The following is a 21,627-nucleotide window of genomic DNA, read 5'->3' on the forward strand; positions in this document are numbered from 1 at the left end:
CATCCCAGACAGATCCAACTTGGCTACAGTGCGAAAAGTTGAGCTGTTAATAGATACTCTTGGATGAGTTAATCCAGAAGTTGTTGATTCCGACCGTTTACCTACCCTGACGAACATAGTCTTTGAAGTGTTTCAGCCAACTTTTGATATTACTTACGTCACCATTTCTCCTTTGTAAACCTTCCTTAAGTGTTCATAAATATTCACAGCACACAATTCGCTTAACGCGAAAAGAAGACGGGTCTCCAGAAAATGGCGAATTGAATGATGTTCATTTCTCATTATTACCGTACTGTTTTATTAATAAAATAATTTTTGTATATAAGCTATACCGTATTTTGGAGTTATGGCATAACAGTCATTAGTGTTTGACTGAATCTTACGCTGAGAGCATTTTTTAAGATATTCTGTATGGTGGTCCAAGACGTTCTCATATACTGGTTTGCTTTTCTGGTACATATTGGAAATGAAATTTTGAAGGAATATTTTCGGAAATTCATGAATCATTATTCAAAATTATTATAATTGGCTGTATCAGCTCTGCCACACCGGTATCTAGTTCTCAAATTATATTTGAGAAAAATTTGTAATTCATTTAAACGGTTTTATAATTTTTAATCTACTGTCGATCACACTAAAATCTGTGTTTTCTTGGAAAATTTATTTTACTGGAATATTGTTTTAACATACCACGTTAATTAAATTATGCATCTAGAATGCTTCCTCGTCCTCTCGGTTGGTCAGTTTATTGGTCAGATGGATGAAACCATCCGTTGTAAAAAATTATTAATGCTTTTAAAAAGGTAAACTGCAGCCATTATCAATCCACTGCAGAATGGAGCCTCCTCGACGATTAATGTTGAGAGAAATGGATCATAATCTGCCACACTGCGGTTGGCAGAACGATCCGTTTTTAGCAGTCAGGAGCTTGAATCCCGGTCTACTCAAAGAGCATGTGCTATTGCACTCATGGTCCTGACCACTCAGCTACGGATATTATGATATGTAAATTTAACATTTAATGATTTTTATTGATCAAAATATGATTATGACAGATAAAGTTCAATAAAATATGAAGTGTTTGGTTTCTGATATCACATCTGGTCATTCTAGTCTAAACAAAAATTCATCATTTTTTATTTGAAAAATATGAGACGTTATATATCATCCCTAACTTGAAGCTTTATAGCTCTAAACCTTTACAGGTAATTAAGAAACTTAAACTTAAATTGATTGATTGTAGTAATTTCTATGTCAGTTTGATGTTTTTCTGATGTACAGGATAAATATAAATTTCTTATCTGCAAGGTAGGGCAGCCCTCCCCGAACCAATTATATTACTTCTGAAGATAGAAATAGATACTGCTTTATTTATCTGTTTGTGTACTGAATGAACTTATTTAATCTTATAACAGATAAAGTTCAATATAACTCGGGAGATTATACTCGAAAGTTTTGTTTAAAAACATTTTGGACAAGTTACATTAAAAATGCATTTACAGTTTATCATCGTATATATTGAAGCTGTAAACAATTTCTTCCAAGATTATCAAGGGTTAAGGACAATGAAATAAACTGAATACTGCAATGAAAAATTGCCTAAAGTTTGTTTTAGCTGCGTCCACTCACCTTGATGACATTGTTTTCATCCAGTCTCTGGGAGCACTCTTAGATTCAGTTCTTCGCTTCGTGCTATCGTCATTGAAATTCTGGCTTGTTAAAGGAAGCTCCATCGTTACGCCGTTCGTACGCGGCAGTGGTAAAGGCGGAGGAGTTGGTAAAGGAGGAAGGAAAGGAAGTGGTGGTGGCGGTGATGTTGGTGGCGAATCGTGAAGGTCTGGAAGATTTCGGGAGCTGATGGCTGTGGACAATTCTTCTAGTTTAGCAATTCTGATAGTCATATTTCAAAACGTTTTGTATAATGTGTTCACATCTGTGATTATTCCCTGCCGCTGCAATCAAAAACATCAAAAATTAGAAACCTACTTTTATGTGTCTTATTATACTACAGAATCAAATGGGAATGCTTTGTTTCAATGCTTTTTCTTTTTTATCTCTCTAAAATACTTTGCACATTTTATATCAGCAATTATTTTATAATAATTTTGGTCATAGTGGCCCAAAACATTTCATCGGAATAGTGTGGCAGTTAACGAATTTATATTTCATTTATTAAACAATAAAATGATTAATTTTCCCGATGAGATTACATGACAATTATTTACAGTATTTATAACAATTACTCATATATGCCAGGGTCTCCGGACGTTTTTTTTTTTTTTTTATTAAATTAAATAAATGCAATTGTTTAGAACAAACGCCAAAGCCAAATAAGGTCATGAAGCATACATGTGAACTGCGTACATTCTTATGGTCGGTTTGTCTGTTTCTCAGAATGAAAATCCAGAGTTTTTTCTAGCAACCGCTGCAAAAATTACTAACCGTGCCAAAACTACTCCAAGGAGTAGTTTTGGCACGGTTAGTTTTGTCATGCTCCATCCTTGCAGTGCAGCGAAAAAGAGCGCCAAAACAATAATCATGGTATTGTTTATTCTGTTTTTGTTACTGTTGTTGCTTATTTGCCGGCATCGCTTTTAATATATATCCTAATGAATTCATCGAGCGCCATTATCCCCCAGAAACGAATTAGTTGTCATGTCCCATCTCTTTTGTTACCTGCTTTATGATAGTCTCAGTTTTTCAGCCGAAGTCAAACCTATTGAACCTGTGCTTGGTACAGTTTCATCCTCAAACACGTCATCAAGCGCGTGATATCTGAACACCTGTTGGTATGAAGTGAAAAACAAAAACATCCCCTCACACGGCCGGTGCTTATACAATGAACCCATCAGTGAATTGCTAATATTGTATTACAAGCAAACACTTCATTTCCTCTTCTATCTGAATGCGTGCTCGGGTATGTACTTGTCAGCAATGTGTTTAAAAAAAGGATGTTCGGAAAGATATTTAGACTTAAAGAACATAACAAAAGGATGTTCAAACACAACAACAAACGTCACTGGTTTACTAATGCTTTCTGTGAGTCAAATGAATAATTATCTGGATCAAATATTCCTTTTTTTAATAAGATTGTTCTTCAGTTTTGCTAACTGCGCATTACATATAGCAGAAAATACTTAAAAAAAAAAAAAAAAACAGCTCGCAAGTCGAAATTTTTCATAGGGAGGCCTGTAAGCATTATAAAAATTCCAGAACTGGAAGATTTTCTGGTCAATTTGCTTGTTTTGCCGGATGAAAAACCCGAGTTTCCGGGAGGAAAAACCCTTTCTATGCACGCCTCAGACTGACTAACTCAGCAATGGAGAGAGCCTGTTTCAAAACAATTGTTCATATATGCCAGTGTCTCTGGATGTATTTTTTATAAAATTAAATAAATGCAATTGTTTAGAACAAACGCCAAAGCCAAATAAGGTCATGAAGCATACCTGTGAACTGCGTGCATTCTTATGGTATACTCCGGAACGACCACCAGGACAGAGGAGAATACCATAAACAACACCGTATATATTAGTCACACGGAATTGGACCACGGCCACTCAAAGCACGTGTACTTGTGCATCCTTGTGCTTATCACTCGGCTACGGGGGCCGTAATTTTTTGTCTCTAACAAAACCTTTGAAATCAAAACAGTTTTTAATTTGGTGTGATAAATGTCATGGCATAAAATATCGATGTAATTTTTTAATGTTTGAGTAGCGTAAAATCTAAAAACGAAAATGTTTCCGGTGTCACATTTTCTTTCTTTAGCTTTTTGATTTCATTTTGAGTTTTGTTAAATGAAAGCTCAATTTCTTTAAATGATAAATTCGTTATTAGAACTTGAAATTTTAGTTAAATCTTTAAATCACTTCCATGACTATCCTAGTGACTGTTCAAATTCTGCTACTATATATATACACTGTATATATTATAGTAAAAGCACAATAAGTACTATACAGATGCTGAACATGTATACAGCTTGCAGTAGGCCATAAGGCCGAAATAACTTATAAAAACTAAAATAGCCCATGCAGGCATACATGGCCAAACCCTGGAAATAAACATATAATATATTTATATTTTATTACTAATTATATGTTTATTTCCACGGTTTGGCCATGTAGGCCTGCATGGGCTATTTTAGTTTTTATAAGTTATTTTGGTCTTATGGCCTATTGCAAGCTGTATACTGTTTTGTTTATATACATGTTCAGCATCTGTATAGTACTTATTGTGCTTTTACTATAATAACTAGATTACAGACTGATGTAATGTACAATCTGCTTTTGATGGCATTAATCTGATCTGGCTAATAACTTTTATATTCATCCCCATTGTTTATATGTATATATATATATATATATATATGTGTGTGTGTGTGTGTTTCCCTCCTGCTGGGGAACTTTCTGTTTAATTTTAAGTGTAATGAACTTAGGGAGTACAGTAGTTCAATAAAGCTTTCTCTCTCAGAAGCAGAAAATTTAATTATTTATCAATTCGCGGCCTATTTGGATAATGGCTACTCTAATTTAATATACTTACATTTATATTGGTGTAATAAGTAATAACAGATTTAAAAAGTACGAAGGAATTATCAGATAATTCCATCGTAATACACACAGTTTATAAATGGCCTGGGAAAGCCATTGAAATTTCAGGTCGAAGCTGTGAATTCGCTTTTGTATATTATTAGATCTTTTTCTGAATTATTTAATCGTTGTACGCTTTACATTACAGCGATTATAAATAAGGAAAAAAGTAGGTCTCTAATTACTTGGAAGAGGGGATCTACGTGATCGTAGAACAAAATAGTATATAAATATTGATATTGACGGCCGCCATGCGTACACGCTTACGTGTGTGTATGATATGTCGTAGAATCGTGTGTCGCGAGCCGATTTGCACGTTGTACGGGCTGAAGAACCCAGAATAATTCCCTACCAAAAAAAAAAAAAAAACTCTACTCCCTCCGCATGAGATTGGCTAACTAGCCTCGATTGAAAATGACTATAGAAATTTCTTCAGTCGTCGACTGGAGTTGAACCTTTCTAACGGAGTGTTGGTTGCGATATATGTATATATAGGAGTTAGAAATGAAAAGTAAGTAGTGCTTGTCAGGGCTGGAAGCCGAGAATTAACTGGAAGTCAATTATGCCGCAGTAGCTGAAGGGTGAAGTAGGCTGATGCTTGAGTACAGCAGAAACAGGAACTCAAGCATGTTAATCTATGATTGCTAAATACGGTAATGTTCATATATTCTCTCTGTCTTGTAAGCTTCTTTAATCCTATGTGTCTGTTCGAAGTAAGAACAGAAATTTTGTTTATTTGTATTACACAACCATTTTTATGAGCTTTTTTACAACGTGGCTGAGTTAGCCGGTCTCAGGAGAGAGTTGCTTGCTTTTTTTTTCCTTCTTTGAAACTCAGGGTTTTCGTCCAGCAAACAGGCAAATCGACTACAGAATACAAACACAATTTTCAGACTCAATATACTGACTTCTCATAGCCTTAATTGCCTTGCCGCTTAACAGGCACGCAGACAGACAGAACCGAAACGTTTAAGATTGTTAGAGGTTTGTAAAAAAAAAAAAAAAAAAAATCAGAAATTACGAAGATAAGATCTCATCTTTGCAATATCTAACATTTTTTTTCTAGTCAGTCATTTAATTATAATTAAATTAAGGACTGCTGTAGTTCGTGTGTGTGCGAAAGATCTAGATGTAATAATAGTACTGCATTAAAATTCCAACTACAGTATAACTGTTATCTGCCTAACCTTATCTATGGCTGTTAAGGGGTTATCGGGTGATCTGATATAATGATAATTATTTTAATTATAAACTGCTACATTTTTCTGCATTCTCATTCCACTATGCCGGTGTGCTTAGGCAGCAGTTAATTTAATTTAATTTTCAGTTGATATTAATAATTTAGCTGACATGTTTTTCATATATATATAAGCACGTCACTGTAAAATCTTGATAAAAGTATGTCGGCAAAGTTTTATCAACCGACGGAATTTCGGTAATTGGGGTCAACAAACTTTAGGGCCAGCTAATCTCTCGCATTAATGTTTCTGTGAAACGCTTTCGTTTTATTATTTGAAAAGGAGCTGCGCTCTCTCTCTCTCTCTCTCACTCACTCACTTATAATGCCATTGCCCTCCGATGAAATTTATGGCTTAAATTTATATCTCATAATGAAAAAAATAGGCAATGGTATGGCGACTTCAGCTGATCGGAATGAGCATAATTTATACCAACCCATGCTGAGCAACAGGCCTCCGTAGCCGAGTGGTCAGGAGCAGGAGTGCAGTAGTACACGCTCTTTGAGTAGACCGGGATTCAAGCCCCTGACTGCTGAATACGGTCGATCTGCTAATCCGCACTAGACCAGCGTGGCAGATTATGGTCCATTTCTCTCAACATGAATCGTTGAGGAGGCTTCCATCCTGCGTGGATTGATAATGGCTGCGGTTTTTCATGCCGAGCAACGCGCATGTTGTTTGATAATTAGTCAATAGGCTAATTAGTTCATCAAGCAGTTTATGAGCTTACGATTTACAAGTCAATTCTCCGACCGACTAGGCAGATGGTCATTACTGACCAATTGGCCAGTTTAAATACAAACAAACTCCTACCTTAGGGTCAATCCGGTTCTTTAAACAATTTTATCAAAAGCAGGCCTGATAATTTAAAATAATAATAATAATAATAACAAAACGTTTTTAAAGAAAATTTTTACTTCAGCACAACTAATTTAAATTTCCTTTTATCTATTTTTTTTTTTCATTATTTTTTAATCAGTAGAGCGAATAGTGTTTTAATGAACCACAAGGTGATTTGGGTTATTTTCATCAGATATTGTCTGTGTTCTCGGTTGTACCTGCGTAAATGCCAGCAGATTATCTAGTGTTGGTATAATCTTATTTAGTATTATTATTTTTTTTAAATTTTTTAATTCTTATGTGTTTCTCATTTATTTATATTCATTACATCACCACACCGTGAAACAAAAAAAGTTTGTTTATATATTTAACTGTTTCTTATATCTATTTTGTGTGCTGCATCTAGTCTGAATCATTCCTTTCCCCCCTAGTGTCAGTATTTTAGCAACGTTTGAATTTTGTTTCTCTTTGCAACGTTTATATGTACTGTATTACATAAATGCGTACCAATACTGTGAAATAGTAGCCGAGTGGGCAGGAGCGGGAGTGCAGTAGCACACGCTCTTTGAGTAGACCGGGGTTCAAGCCCCTGACTGCTGAATACGGTCGATCTGCCAACCCGCACTGGACCAGCGTGGCAGATTACGGTCCATTTCCCTCAACATGAATTGTTGAGGAGGCTTCCATCCTGCAGTGGGTTGATAATGGCTGCACTTTACTTTTTTTTACTTTTACTGTGAAATACAAGAGCCTATTGTATTTATATAATAAGGTTGCAGATAGCAATGCCTTAGGGTGTAAGTTATCTCCACACTCGATCTGCTGCGTTTACGGATACTGTTATAGGTCTAGAGCGGGTGAAGCATAAGTTGGGGCAACAAGTTTTACAGTTCATATGAAGCCTATTTTGTAATGCCTGAGGATGATCAAGACAAGTTGTGGGCTCCTCATTTCTGCCGTGGTAGTTGCAGTCAGCATCAGACGGATGATTTCGTGATAGTCGTAATAACAAAAGGCCTCGTGTAGGCCTTTTGTTATTCCTCGAATATGGAAAGAGCGCACAAACTGTTATGACGACGGTTACTTTTGTATGGTGAATATATCAAAGTTTAAAAAGTCTGCGGATCGAAAAGCTGTAGAAGTGTAGCGTATCCCTCCGTTGAAGCCCTGCCATTTCCTAAATCACCTTCGAGAGAAGTCTTCAGAATTGGATCATGAATCTGGTGTAGAGGATAACGAGACTGTTCAAGCAAAGCGGCGCATTTCCCTAATCAGAAAGAATTGGATGACTTAGCGAGGGACTTGGATCTAACCAAATTCAGTGTAGCGCTCCATCTGTTCAAAACATTTCCATATATTAAATTAACCATACAATACAGTGCTTTCTGGACTGACGTCCATCCGCACTTACATCATTGTTATAATATAAGCATAACATTGTACAGTTTACACTTTACGTACACTTGAAAACAAAGGACTTCTCAGTACAACAATCTACTAAAATTTGTTTCAGCATTATTAAAGAAAACTCAATGGCTATAAAGTTTAACAGAAAAGTTGAAAGGTACATAAAGTATATCGTGTACACCTTTTATAAGTCTTAGCTATTAACATTTCTATAATGTTTTCTGTACAGTATACGTTCACTATTTACACAACACTTTATTTACATTATGTTGTTGCTGCTGTTGTTATTGTATTAGGAGCATCAGCGACAAAGGCTGTATTGTTCCTTATATATTGTCTGTAAATTGCATGTATTCTGTGGTCGATTTTCTGTTTCCTGGAAGAAAAGCTCAAATTCCGAGTAGCCGACATAATTGAAGTCTTTCTCACGGTCGTCCTTCTGCCGATCTCACCATTCGAGCATTCGAGTTGCTCGTCTTTGTACCCTTCGTGTCTTTTTTTTTTCAGTGAGGTCTCCATACTTGAACACAGTATTCCAAATATGGTCTTACAACTGCCTTATACAGTGGGATTATTACCTCCCTGTCTCTACAGGATAACATTCGATAAATCATCGATATGACACTATGGGCGTGGGCTTTCCTGACTGCCTGTTTACACTGTACAAAAAACTTAACTCTCATATCCCTTTCCTTCTCCACTGTTTTTAATTCAACCCCACCAAGTATATAATTTATTTGGGGGTTCCATTCCCCACCTCGCATTTAGCAGCATTAAAACATAGCTGCCACTTCTCTGATTTGAAGGCGCCTCCGTACCCAGGTGGGCAGGAGCAGCAGTGCGTAGCACACGCTTCTTGATCAGACCGGGGTTCGAGCCCGTGACCACCAAATACGGAGGATGCGGAAAGGTCAGGGATTGACCACTGCATATCCCCGGAGTAATATGGCCTTAGTTGCTAATGCTCCTAAAACCCAAACAACAACAACTCTGATTTGAAGTCTATTCCATCTTGAAGGAGCACTGCTTGGCACTGATCATTAACGACTCTGAAAGTCTTTATCTGCAAATTTTGACATCACGCTTTCTATCCCTTCGTTGATGTCATTTAGTGAAAATGAGAAATAACAGTGGTCCAAGCACTGATCCTTGAGTGACCCCCACTCCTGACGTTACAGCAATCTGAAGAATATCCATTAATCACAACTATCCGCCTTCTGCCCTGCAGCCACCTACCAATCCATCTTAGAATTTTACTGTATTGTTCAAGCTTATACAGTAACCTCTCATGCGGGACCGAGTCAAATGCTTTGCTAAAATCCAAATTAACTATGTCGAAATTGTTCCTTAAATCCAGCTCATGAGTAAATGTCAAAATAGCCTGCTAAGTTAGATTACAGAAAAAGGCTACGTACAGAAATGATGCAATTGCACTAACTTGTACGCTAGCCTAATAAGTTAGTTAAACATGATTTTCCCTTAATAGAGCCAATGTATCCTTCAGAATGCCATATCTATCCCTGGATTGCACTCTTAATCATTGCCTCTTAAGGTTTTTCTTACCATTGAAGTCAGACTAGCCGGTCAGTCTGTAGTTGCCAACTTTACCCTTAGAACCGCTTTTATGTATTGGCGATACACTGCCACTTCTCCAGTTCAAAGGTGCTCTCATAATTAACCTCAATCGTTCAGTACACTCCCTGGCGCTCTCCCTCAAAACTACAGGGTATATGCCATCAACTCCAAGAGCCTTACTTGCCGTTATGCTCAAAAGTTTTTCTAATAAACAATAATTTGTAATTACGACATCACTAATTTCACATGGCTCAGTCTCACTCGCACTGCTTCTTCTAGAATGAAGAGTCATTCATCAGTAAACTGATGCAAAGTACCTATTCAATTCATCTGCAATACTATTACAGATCAACCTGTACCTCTTGTAAGTTTCAGCACTTTTCATCGCTGTGTAACTGTCCCATGCTATCGTTTTCTGCTCTATTGGGCCAGCCAGCCCCGCAGTCATCCATTTCGGAATCCTCCTGCAGTATTTTTCCTAAAGGTATGTATGCGTTCATGGCTTCTGTGGTTTTTGCTTTAAAAGAAATTCTTAATTCAAATGTATGCCCAGGGCAATCTTCCCAATTCAAAGATGCCATATAGCATCTTAAACCGCCAAAATCCCCTCTTCTGAAGTTAAAACCAGTGCCTTTACTTTAACTACTGCAACACCTTTCTTCATCTTCCAACTAACGATTGCATGATCACTTCCTGACAACGGTTCCTTAAATCCTGTGATGTCATCTGATTCGTTTGTAATGATGAGGTCAAGAATATTTTCAATCCTAGTACTTTCTCTAACATTCTGGTACAAATAATAATCATCTAATTTATTTTAAAAAAATTTTCCCCATGGTGAGTTTTCCTCCCACTTATTTCAATGAATCTGTGGCAGATTAAAGTTGCCCATAACAAGACGCTTGCTTGCTTGCCCATTCCATCTGCATGTAAAGACTCGTCATGTTCTTCACAATGTTCTGGTCTGTAGATTACTCCACTCTTATTGTTCTTTTGCTTCCAACTAACTCACACCGCAGAGATTCTATGCTGGCAGACGTAACTTCAACCTCAGCAATAGCTCTTTTCGCGCCCAGGCTGCTTTTGATAAGAAGAATGACCCCTCCACTCCTTCTACCTTTCCGAACTTTCCTAAATACTGTGCATTATACATACCGTAGTGGAATTCGTCATCACTAATTTCTGGGTGGCACCACGTTTCTGTTAGCCCTATTATATCAGAATTAGTTGTCGTAACCAGGAGTTCAAATTTAGCCATTTTATTGACAACACTCCTGACATTACCATAGACACAGTTGAGACTAAGTAATCTTCTTTAGTTTTTGACCCTGACACACAACTTGATGTTGTTTTGATTTATATCCCAAGCTTTATCTTCCCCCTCATTTGAAGCATTGCTACCTCAGAACATCTTAACAACATCAACTGTTGTGGCAACAAACAAGAATTCATGAGGTAAGTGCAAGAATTACTTTGACCCATATCATCAGTATACACCCTTCTAGCCTTCTGGCTGTCCCAGGTGTAACCACTGGTTCGTAATAAATTGATTTATTATTATTATTATTATTAGTTTCTGTTGGGGAAGCTTAAAAATGAAATAACAGATGAATTATTAGCAATGTGTTTTTTGAAGAAACAAGCAAAAGGGTTGATGTATTTAAAGCGGCTGTACAAAAATGCTGTAATAAAAATTTAGATTTTCGCAGGTCGAGTGAGTTGCCTCTCAATGTGGCAAAAAGCAGCGAATCTAGCGCAGTTCAAAACGGGATTGGATGGTTACCTTGTGGGAATGGGAATAGTATAAATAGTTCGAATTTTCATTCTTGTATTTATTTATTTATTTTAATATTATTTACTTTTTTGGCTGATTAAAAAAAAAGTCCGCTTCCTCACATCATTTATCTTTATTAATACTTATACAAAATCATAATATGAACTTTTGTTTACTGTGCAAATATTGCGGTCATTATATTGGTTGTTCTTGCGATGTAACATTCTTATCATTATTCTCCCACTGAATTATAGCGGTGCCACTGTAGACTATTTGAGCCACATATGATTTGACCACTTATTTTGCAAAATATATATTAACATTTCAAAATATCATCTGAATTCAGAGGTTAATGAAGTTATTGAACAGACTAAACCGCCACATAATCTGTTTTTTGTAAAGTTTACGAAAACTTTTCGAATATTCGTAGGATTCGATCGTAGTTGAATGTTTCAGGAGGTTGAATTTTTCAGGAGTTAAATATTTCAGGAGGTTGAATTATAGGAGTTGAATATTTCAGGAGTGCCGTGAAATAACTTCGATCTGAAAATCGAAATTGTAAACCTCGGGAACAGCATTAAATTGTCCAAAAAAAAAAAAAAAAAAAAGGAAGTAATAGCTCTAGTAGTTACGAATATTGTTGAAATACCCTATTATCAAAATTACCCACACGTGAAGTGCTAGGAATTGGATTGCAGTCAAGTTAAAATGCATTAGAAACAAAAAAAAGAGAACTTTGTAGCAATTATGCGTTGTTTGTATAACTCGTCAGCAGAGGATATACACTAAGTTCCAGTTACAACGGGAGAGAACAGCAAATTGACTTGACTTTCCCCCGCGACCTTTATAATCAGGTCACATGACTATCAGCCCAGACTTCCAACGCACGCATCAATCTCCCTTACCCTGTGGTCTGTAGAAATCCGATCCGGTATTTTTTGTTATAGTCGTGGAATAGCAACAAGTCCATCTTCTGTATAGGGACATGTGTGACGGCCTAACTTTCTTATCGACTTGTCTTACTGTTCGGGTAATGAAAACAACCTCAAGAAATATTACATTGCGAATTATAGCAAAACTTCTAGTTACAAGAATTTCTTATGTATTAATTGATTCATCAGTGTTTCATATTTTCTAGGTTGTTATTACTGCTGAATCATTTAATCTAATACGTCAATTTACAATAATTACTCAAAATGATAAATACAAAACTGGTAAACCGTAATTACAGCGCGCTGCTCGCCATTACACCGTAGCTCTCTTATAAACAATAATAGGCGCCACTAAATTTTCCCTTAGTAACCATTAAAATTAAGAAAATAAATTTATGTTTCATCATTCACAAATTAACTTAAAAGAATACAAAATTCTGTTACAAAAATCATTATGTAGCAAAAAGGTTAACGATATATCTTATTAACAACAAACTTTACAGAATGTGCGTGCACAAACAGTAGATAACTGCCTTCTTCGTTATATGAAGAGCGTCCGCGAAGCGTATCGTTCTTCGTTTCAAGCATTCAGGGGCGTGCCGTCTCGAGGGTGCAAGAGGTGCACTGCACCCGGGCGCCGATGTTCACGGGGCGCCTGAAAACCTAAAACTTACATCCACATATGAAGAAAAATTTAAAGGAGGCGCCAAATTGCGATTGGCCCCCAGAGGCCACATTGTGAATTATGGTGGTTATGGTACTGTGGGGTGGGGGGGGGGACGAGGTCTTTACTTATATATATTTTGTTTGAATATTATTTATTTATAATGTTATTAAATATTCCTTATTTTGTTTAATATTCTTGTTTTGTTCCCTTTTATTTATATAGACCTCCTTTTTCCTATACCCCCACTTACACATCTGACTTAGACTTCACAGGAGAATTCCAGATTCAAGAGAACTTCTCAATTACGTATAATTCCCTTCGGAAAGGCTGAGTGTTCAAGAATGACAAAAACACACATTAATTTATAACATAACACAGTTTATTTACATATATATATACACAACTAAATAAAATGATCAAATTCAAGCACATACTAATATTATTCAAATTTGCCCATGTAGCATCAGATATAAATGGGATTAAATACATTGGTTTTACACTAGAAGGGTTATTTCTTTATACACAACATAATCGATATCCTTACACAAAAAACTGCTAAAGTTTCTTCTTTCTTCACACATGAACAATAATTGCTTAAGAGGTTTAGTTAACACTCTTTCTCCTATGTAAATCAAATTCTTACCTTATAAATTGATTTAGGAATTTCACTCTTAGCTTCTGATTTAATTAATGCCCCATTTTGTCTTGGGGAATATAATATCACAGACTTTCCCTAATCATGATGAATCGTACATTTAACATCAATTTCTGGACTAATGCTGGTCCCAAGGGTTGGCTACATCCATAAGGCTATTTCTTTCTCTGTATTTCTCTACCCTTCCCTTCCAAAATATATTATACCTATATGTTAGACAATAACAAATATCCAATTTCCTTCCCTTACCTTCCTACTCATGTCTAATTATACATTACTCAAAATCCATACTGTCGTCTGACTTATCTCTATATTTATGTATATATTTATATCTTTGTACCACCTTCCCTTAACATCTTTCTGAATTTCTACTAATCTGCTATTAGAGTTCCTACAGTCCTTTATTTGTGAGGGAGAATACTATATACTAGTCACTTACTTAATTTTACGAATCGGATTTCTCCGTTTTGTGGCCTTCAGCTCCTTGTCTGGGAATGGCATCATCGTTTGCCAAGGGCATTCATCTCAGGACTTTTAGTTTCTCAATGGGCTGTAGTCTACGTCTGGATAGGGCATCACTGTGTCTCTTAGGAATTTATGGGCTCGTCTTCGATACTGCTACTTAACCTTCGGTTCAGCTATTCTGGCGGACTCGGGATTACAACTTTACCTTCTCAGCTCACTTATCTGTGCCTTGCCTTTATCACTGCCTTCAGATGGTGGACTAGGGTTATTTTTCTCCTGACACTACTTATTTTCAGGCTGGCCACTTTCTCTACCTTCCTACTCATCGAGCTACTAATTCCGCGTTTTCGCTCCTACTCTCGAGCTACTAATTTTGCGGATTTCGCTCCTTCTCCCTCCACCTTATTAAAACTTATTCAGAAGAAGAAAACTCACAGGGCATCTCGCACTAACTCCTCCTCCACTCCACTTTTTACAGCTCATCCACAAGGAGAAAGCTCATAGGGTGCCACCCTCCCTCCACCTTTTAAAAACTTCTTATTAAAGTAAGAAATATTTCACAGCGCTCGTTTGCATATGGGTCACTACCCTTGCCTTCCAACTGCGGACTACTCGACTGTTCTTTTCTATTGTGAAACTCCACTAACTTTTCTTAACTTACTGACTGCACTTAAAACTTATCTAACCCTTCACTACTCCATCTTAACTTTGTCAGAACTTTCCTAACTGGCTGAGAGGACAGGACTTATCTAACCCTACACAACTTATTACTCATTTTCCCACTAACATTGTCAAAAACTCAACTCTGTCTTTCCTAACTCATCTTCACAAAAAACCAACAAAAGCTCAGTGTTTATAACTCATTTCCATAAACACCCACATAAACTCAACTTTGTGTTCTTTTTAACCCATTTTCACCCAACACTAACAAAATCTCAACTGTGTGTCCTTCTTGGCTGCGTGCGCTCTCTTTTTGCTTTCCGAATTTGTGTACCGCCCTTTTGTGTTGGCCCACCTTCGCTCAGAAATTTAACCACTCGTACTTCAATATTTAAATTTACATCCCGACTATTCGCTAGTGTGGCATTCCCATGCTATGTCCATCCCCGCTAGATTCAACCTCCCATTTTAATATCAATATTCCTTTCCCAGGCTGTCTGTTGCTTTGAAGTTCGCGGCCATCTTTCTGTTTCACTTAACACCTTTACTTCCTAAGATGCCAAAACTTGCTATCACTGACAGCCAGATGCTAGTCTTAAATCTCATCGGAGCATTTGTCCCGTATTTACTACCCGTCTCTTCTCCAGATGTCACCGATCAAAGGAATGTCCCGACAAACTCAGTCCTTTGCTGTATTGTTCTTTCAGAGCCATAATTATTCACACGTACTCACTAGCTGCTACCTGTGTCCCGTTGTTATGGTGTTATTTCCCGTGTGCTGGGAGCTGAGGTGCACCCCTTCTGCTAGTCATTTCATTGTTTACCCCTCTCTCTTGTGACCTTGTCTAAATTTAATCCCTTGCGAGTGACCCATTATCTCAGTAATACTCGCGACTGGTAATGTTTCGCTGCCCCATATAACTATGTCATAAGCTTTACTTTAAATGAATCTCTCTTTTCTATAAAATATTATACTTGTAAGATTTTATATCTTACAGTACCCTGGGAACGCACCTGCAAGCATTAATAGGTAAATTGTCGTAATTTCGTTGTAGGCGATCTTATGGTCATCTACGATGAAAGTCAATCTTAGTTAGCTGTCGGGAACAAAGAACTTCTCCCGTATTTATAATTGTATTTCCCAAAAGGAGGCGAACTATTTCTTGTATCTACAAGAATCTAGTAGATAACAAGAGGGAATAGAGGATGTCTACGAACCTCATTTACAAAACTAAAACGTTATTGTGTGGAATAGAGTCTAATTTTTATTCACCAACGGAGAATATGCGTGCTGCAGTTGATGGCAACATAATCGCAAAACTGTAATCATGACGGAATTTACAAACCCCGAGAAGGTGCAGTGCGTACTTTGGTTCAACGAGCTGCAGTCTACCACCGCTGTTATGCGGTGGTAGACTGCAGCTCGTGGTGGTCAATTTCAAACAGAACCTACAGGACCCAGAACCACCTAGTAAACCTACAGGTCTGCAATGTTGTTGTTTGGTTTCTAGGAGCATTAGCAACTAAGGCCATATTGCTCCGGGGATATACGGTGTCATTCCCTGACCTTTCCGCATCCTCCGTATTTGGTGGTGACGGGCTCGAACCCCGGTCTAATCAAGAAGCGTGTGCTACTTGATTAGACCGGTTGGGCAGGAGCGCACTGCTCCTCCTGCCCACCTGGCTACGGAAGCGCCACAGGTCTGCAATGATACGGAAAATTCATAAAGGACAGCTAGTACAGACACTGTCGATCAGGACAGTGAGGGCGTAGTAGAGCTAGTTCTTATCCCTCAAATGTGCCACCCGTGAGGTTGACATGTCAAAGTCAACAGTGTTTAATATGTTACGTCACAGTCGGAGAATAAAATCATAAAAGTTACAGCTAGTTCAGACACTGTCGATCTATGACAAAACCAAGCGGCTAGAATTTTTTTGATACTGATAAACGTTAACCAATCAGAAAGCAATGTAAAAAAAAAAAAAAAAAAAAAAAAGCTGGCGCCCTCCTAAAGTTCCGCAGTAGGCGACGCCTATCTCGCCTATTCAATTGCGACGGTCCTGGACCGTTGGTGAATAAACACTTGAAGATATCTTCTATCACCTGGAAGTGGTTTCAGGCTTATATTATGTACCATATTCCCACAACAACGTTTTAGTTTAGTAAGGAGGTTTGTAGACACCCTGTACATAACACGTTTCCAAATATAATGAAGGGTAGTTTTAAAAATACAATGGCCAATATTTTCACCTTTTTATGAAGGTCTTTTCACTTATTTTAGAGTAGATGCCTAAAGAATGGAGTGTGCTATATTTAAATATCTTTGTCCTCGTGTCCCAGTTAATCTTTTGTAAGTATAGCTTGCATTTGATAAGGAGTCATTGTCACTAATTCTGATCTTGTTATGTATTTAACGCTGATGGGATGGCTCTAACTTCCTTATGACACAACACTTGGCTCACTGCCAAGAATTCCTCTAAATGAACGCCATTAAATGCTACTAAATGCTCCTACACTTGAAACATTAGTTCAGTAGTAAATGTAAGTTAGAAACTGATGCAAATTAAAATGATGTAAATCCTTATTTAAACGAAAATGTAAATCAACTCTGAAGTTCATTTTTTTGTTTCATTTTTCTTTCTCACATGTTGTCCACTTTTTTTTTTTTTTTTGTAAGAGGTATCGGTGTCGCTTTCGTTATGTACTGATTTTTATAACAAAGGTTTGTATTCTCAGTTAACTGTAAATAATGAAATGTAAGTTTACTTTAGTAATTTTTAAATGCAGATTTACTTAGGCACCTGTTTTTTTTTTTTTTTTTCCTAAGGTATAACTGCAAGCGGTACTGTAGGGAGAAAAAAGCACTCCACGGTACTGTAGGGAGAAAAAAGTACTCCACGGTACTGTAACTGCAAGCGGTACTGTATGCTGTGGTAGGGAGAAAAAAGTACTCCACGGTACTGTAACTGCAAGCGGTACTGTATGCTGTGGTAGGGAGAAAAAGGGAAAGTTTTCCAAGGTCATGCACTAGGCTTTTTCTTTCATAGCGTTAGTGGGGAGCTTCCAGTTCCGTATTAACGATTTGACCTGTAACACTGAACTAGAGCCCGTTTTTTCTTCCTGCTTTACTGAGGTTCATGAGGATGTAGTTTTTATTAAATATATTGAAATCTGTCAAAAATAGTATCTTTCATTGTAATTTTTTTATATATTTTTTTTATGTGCATTTCCTTGTTTGACGCTACTTTTTCATTCTTCCACACTGGATCTATCTGAAAGAACGAAGGATACTTACAGAATAGGGCTATTCAGTTAGTGTGTTCAGTGGACCACTTTGCGCAAGTTTAAAGACCTTGCGGCCACTATTTAATACGTTAAGTACATAAAAATGATGGAGAAATTTTCATTTAATAAATAAAGTGTATAATTTATTCACCACCAACAGCAATGTACAGAGCCAATATCAGGTAATCCAAAGTAATATAATATTCTAATAAATCAAATAATGAGTAAAATTTAATCTCATTTGTGAATGACGTTTGCTTGATTAGCGCTATATTAAATAATGTAATGAGACACTTTTAAACCACGTGAATAATTCAACGTTAGTTTTATTAAGTACTTGTGACTTATGTATACTAAATTTGATCGAAAGATGACGTTTCAGAACTGGTGGTGGATCCTATCATCAGATGATGATAGGATGACGAATACACAATCTGATACCAGTTCATGTATTGTTCTGAGCTGTATTTGTTCGTATTGGTATAATTTAGTATACTTAGGTCAGAAGTATTTAATGAAATAAATTATTCGCTATGGTATAAGAGTGTTTCGTTGCATTATTTAATCTAGGAGTAAATTTGAAAAAAAAAAAAAAAGTGGACAGCGGTACCAACAAATAAAGACGAACGAGAAATATTCTCGTGGGTATGTTAAATGATCAAAAAATCCTATAATAATATAATAAAATACTTCTTATAATTAATATTAGTGATTTAGCAAAAAAACAAAATCTACGTTAAGCAGGCTACGGTCGAGAATCTGTCTAATTGCAAATAATGAAAGTATCCAGGTTAGAAACCTTTCTTAATCCAACGTTCAGTGCGCAATTCGTCACGCCCGGTTTAGCCTATGGACTTTTAAGGAATTTTACTGTACTTTACTAACCCTATGAAATATAAATGGATATGACATTTTTTCTTATTCGATGTTCCCTATACAATCAAGATAATCGGGAATTGCATTGTAGTTTAAAAATTTTATTTTTTTAAAACTTGCCTTAAGCAGAAGCTCTCTCTCTCTTAGGTACAGAGTCAGGTTCGACCGAATCCGTTGAACACGCGTAAAGACAGCCCTCTGGTTGCCCTCCTTAATTTGTGATCCTGTCGACTGACAAAATTTGTTCAGACAAATTCTGAAAGGTGCATCTTTTTCTGCATTTCAGAATTGGGGCGGCAATGGAGATGTATCTGAGATCTGGATGTCTCTGGTTCGGGCATGTTAGGGAGCCGAGTGGTCCTAGGGATCCGTAGCCGAGTGATCAGGAGCGGGAGTGCAGTAGCACACGTTCTTTGAGTAGACCGGGATTCAAGCCCCTGACTGCTAAATACGGTCGATCTGACAACCCGCACTGGACCAGTGTGGCAGATTATGGTCCATTTTCTTCAGCATGAATTGTTGAGGAGGTTTCCATCCTGCAGTGGGTTGATAAGGGCTGCAGTTTACCTTTTTTTTACGGCTGTGAAATCTCTTCTGTTCAAAGGTACGGATAGTGTCTTGTTTAAAGACACGATCTGTACCTTTGTATTTGAAATAAATACAGTAGTTGCATTCTAATATATGATGCAATTTTGAGATAAAACATGGGTGTACAAGGTCAGTGGCTTAACGTAATTTGTTTGGTAGAGAATTAGTCGTTAATATTAAATACAGTAGACTCTAGATTTTCAGGAGCGTTATATTTCATGATAACAGATAGATGGTAAAAAAAACAAATCCCGGATAATCGATTTCCCGGTTAATCCAAAAATACAAGTCCCCGACATAGGTAAGAGATACGTTCCAGGACTTCTTACTTCGTCGAGTTTTATGTAACTCGGGAATGACTAATAACATATTGCTACTATTATTATTATTGACAAATCTGAATTCCGCGCGCTACTTGTTAATGTTTGGCCCATTTTCATACATCCTTATTAGTTTAATTTTCTGATCCAAATCGATGGCTTTCCTTTTGTTGGTAGATTTACTAGTACCGCTGTCATTTATTCTCTTAGTCGGCACCATGATAACGGTCAAAATGAAATTTTCTGTAAAGAACTTCACAGGGTTAAACAATTTGCAATCCGGGTTACTGGGCTTTTCTGTTCGTGCATCTAATTATAAACGGGTAGTAAACTCGATCTTATTGCATTTGCGATAATACCGATAGCTGGAGTTGTGTGTGTTTTTACGTTATTATGGTGAAATGTGTTCCCCTTCACTGAAATCTTCAGTCATATATAAAAATAAAAAAAAACCCATAAATTGTAAGAATCTTCTCTTTCCTATTTTTTTTTTTTTTTTTTTTTTTTGCTTGTTAACTCCGTATCTCACTTGTGCAATTTGTGCGTGCCGTGATCGTCATTATTGATCGTTTATTTTATTTATTTATTATTTTTTTCGTTTTAAATTTTACAATCCTAAAAAAAAAAAAAAAAGATTGAGTGAAAAAAAATTTACGTAAATCCGTAGTTGCCTAAGTCGGGGACTTACTGTATCGAAAAATGTTCAGCAACCTACGTAAAAAAATATGGCGATAGATAAAAAACGAAAAAACTTACCAACTCGCGTGTCCAATACGATGCTTCCCTTTATTTTTTACGATGTCGATTTTAAATCTAATAGCTTCCCTTTATTTTTTACGATGTTGCGTATGGTTTGGTCACCAACATTATAATGGTTCCTTAGAGATTTAACAGATGCATCATTTTCAAACTTTTGATTATTTCAAGTTTTTGTCTGAAAATGCGACTCTTTTGCGTTTATCCATCATTTTCGCGATTTCTGAACAAAAAAAAAAAAAAATTACTATAAAAAAAAATTCTGACATCCCTGACATAAATAACGAAACAAAATTTCCTTTTGCGCTGCAACGAAATTTTTTGATTTCTGGTTGATTTTTTTTTTTTTTTTTTTTTTTTTTTTTTAATTTGGAGTCTTGAAGTGTCCCGGTTAATCAAGAGTCTGCTGTACATCGAATCTCAGAAAATAATAAATTTTTATCTGAGATTCGATTCTGACTGATTGACGTGTTGGGCTTCGTTCCATGGACACACTCCAAGATCTTTTTTTTGACAAATCGAAATTCATGGTTGGATGATTAATCTATATGTATGGGGCGAGAAATATTGTGCTTACTGCTTCTTTGTTTTCATCCCCTTTTACGAAAGCGTTAAGATTCGTTTGCCTTGAGTTTTGAAATTCCTTCCTCAAATGAACGTATTCTGCTTGGGAAGAATCTCCTGTTAAGCTCCTCGCTAATACGTCTTTCATCGGTTGTGGGGAAATTAGCCACGCTTTTTGCCATGGTTTCTTTAGCATTTTGAGAACCCAAAGGAAAGGCAGCATCATCACTCTCATTTATTTCTTTATATTCTATGGTACATTTTTCATTCGGTACGTCCCATGGTCATTTGCAAGCACGAAATGATTGCAAATGACAAAATGGATGTTCAGGCGTTTTTGGATTCGATGGAACTTAGCTTGCTTTCCCTTAGGACAGTCAATCAAAAAAACTTTTGCTTCTCTTGATTTGTGGTCTAAGATGAACGATTTAAAGA

At 36.7% G+C, this 21,627-nt stretch overlaps 1 protein-coding gene across 2 annotated transcripts in view; it reads right to left on the reverse strand.

The window, feature by feature from the left end:
• LOC150090750 (proton channel OtopLc-like) overlaps window positions 1–21,627 on the reverse strand; it is a 104,760-nt gene that overhangs the window by 29,945 nt on the left and 53,188 nt on the right. For both annotated transcript variants that reach the window (XM_090372410.1, XM_090372409.1), the window contains exon 2: window positions 1,630–1,952. In XM_090372410.1, the coding sequence (XP_090228536.1) occupies window positions 1,630–1,901 (272 nt within the window). In that variant the 5' untranslated portion in view covers window positions 1,902–1,952. The remainder of the gene's footprint in view (window positions 1–1,629; window positions 1,953–21,627) is intronic.

Source organism: Mastigoproctus giganteus, chromosome 1 (assembly GCF_048544385.1).
Source record: "Mastigoproctus giganteus isolate SK-2022 chromosome 1, ASM4854438v1, whole genome shotgun sequence".
NCBI classification, from domain to species: Eukaryota; Metazoa; Arthropoda; class Arachnida; order Uropygi; family Thelyphonidae; genus Mastigoproctus; species Mastigoproctus giganteus.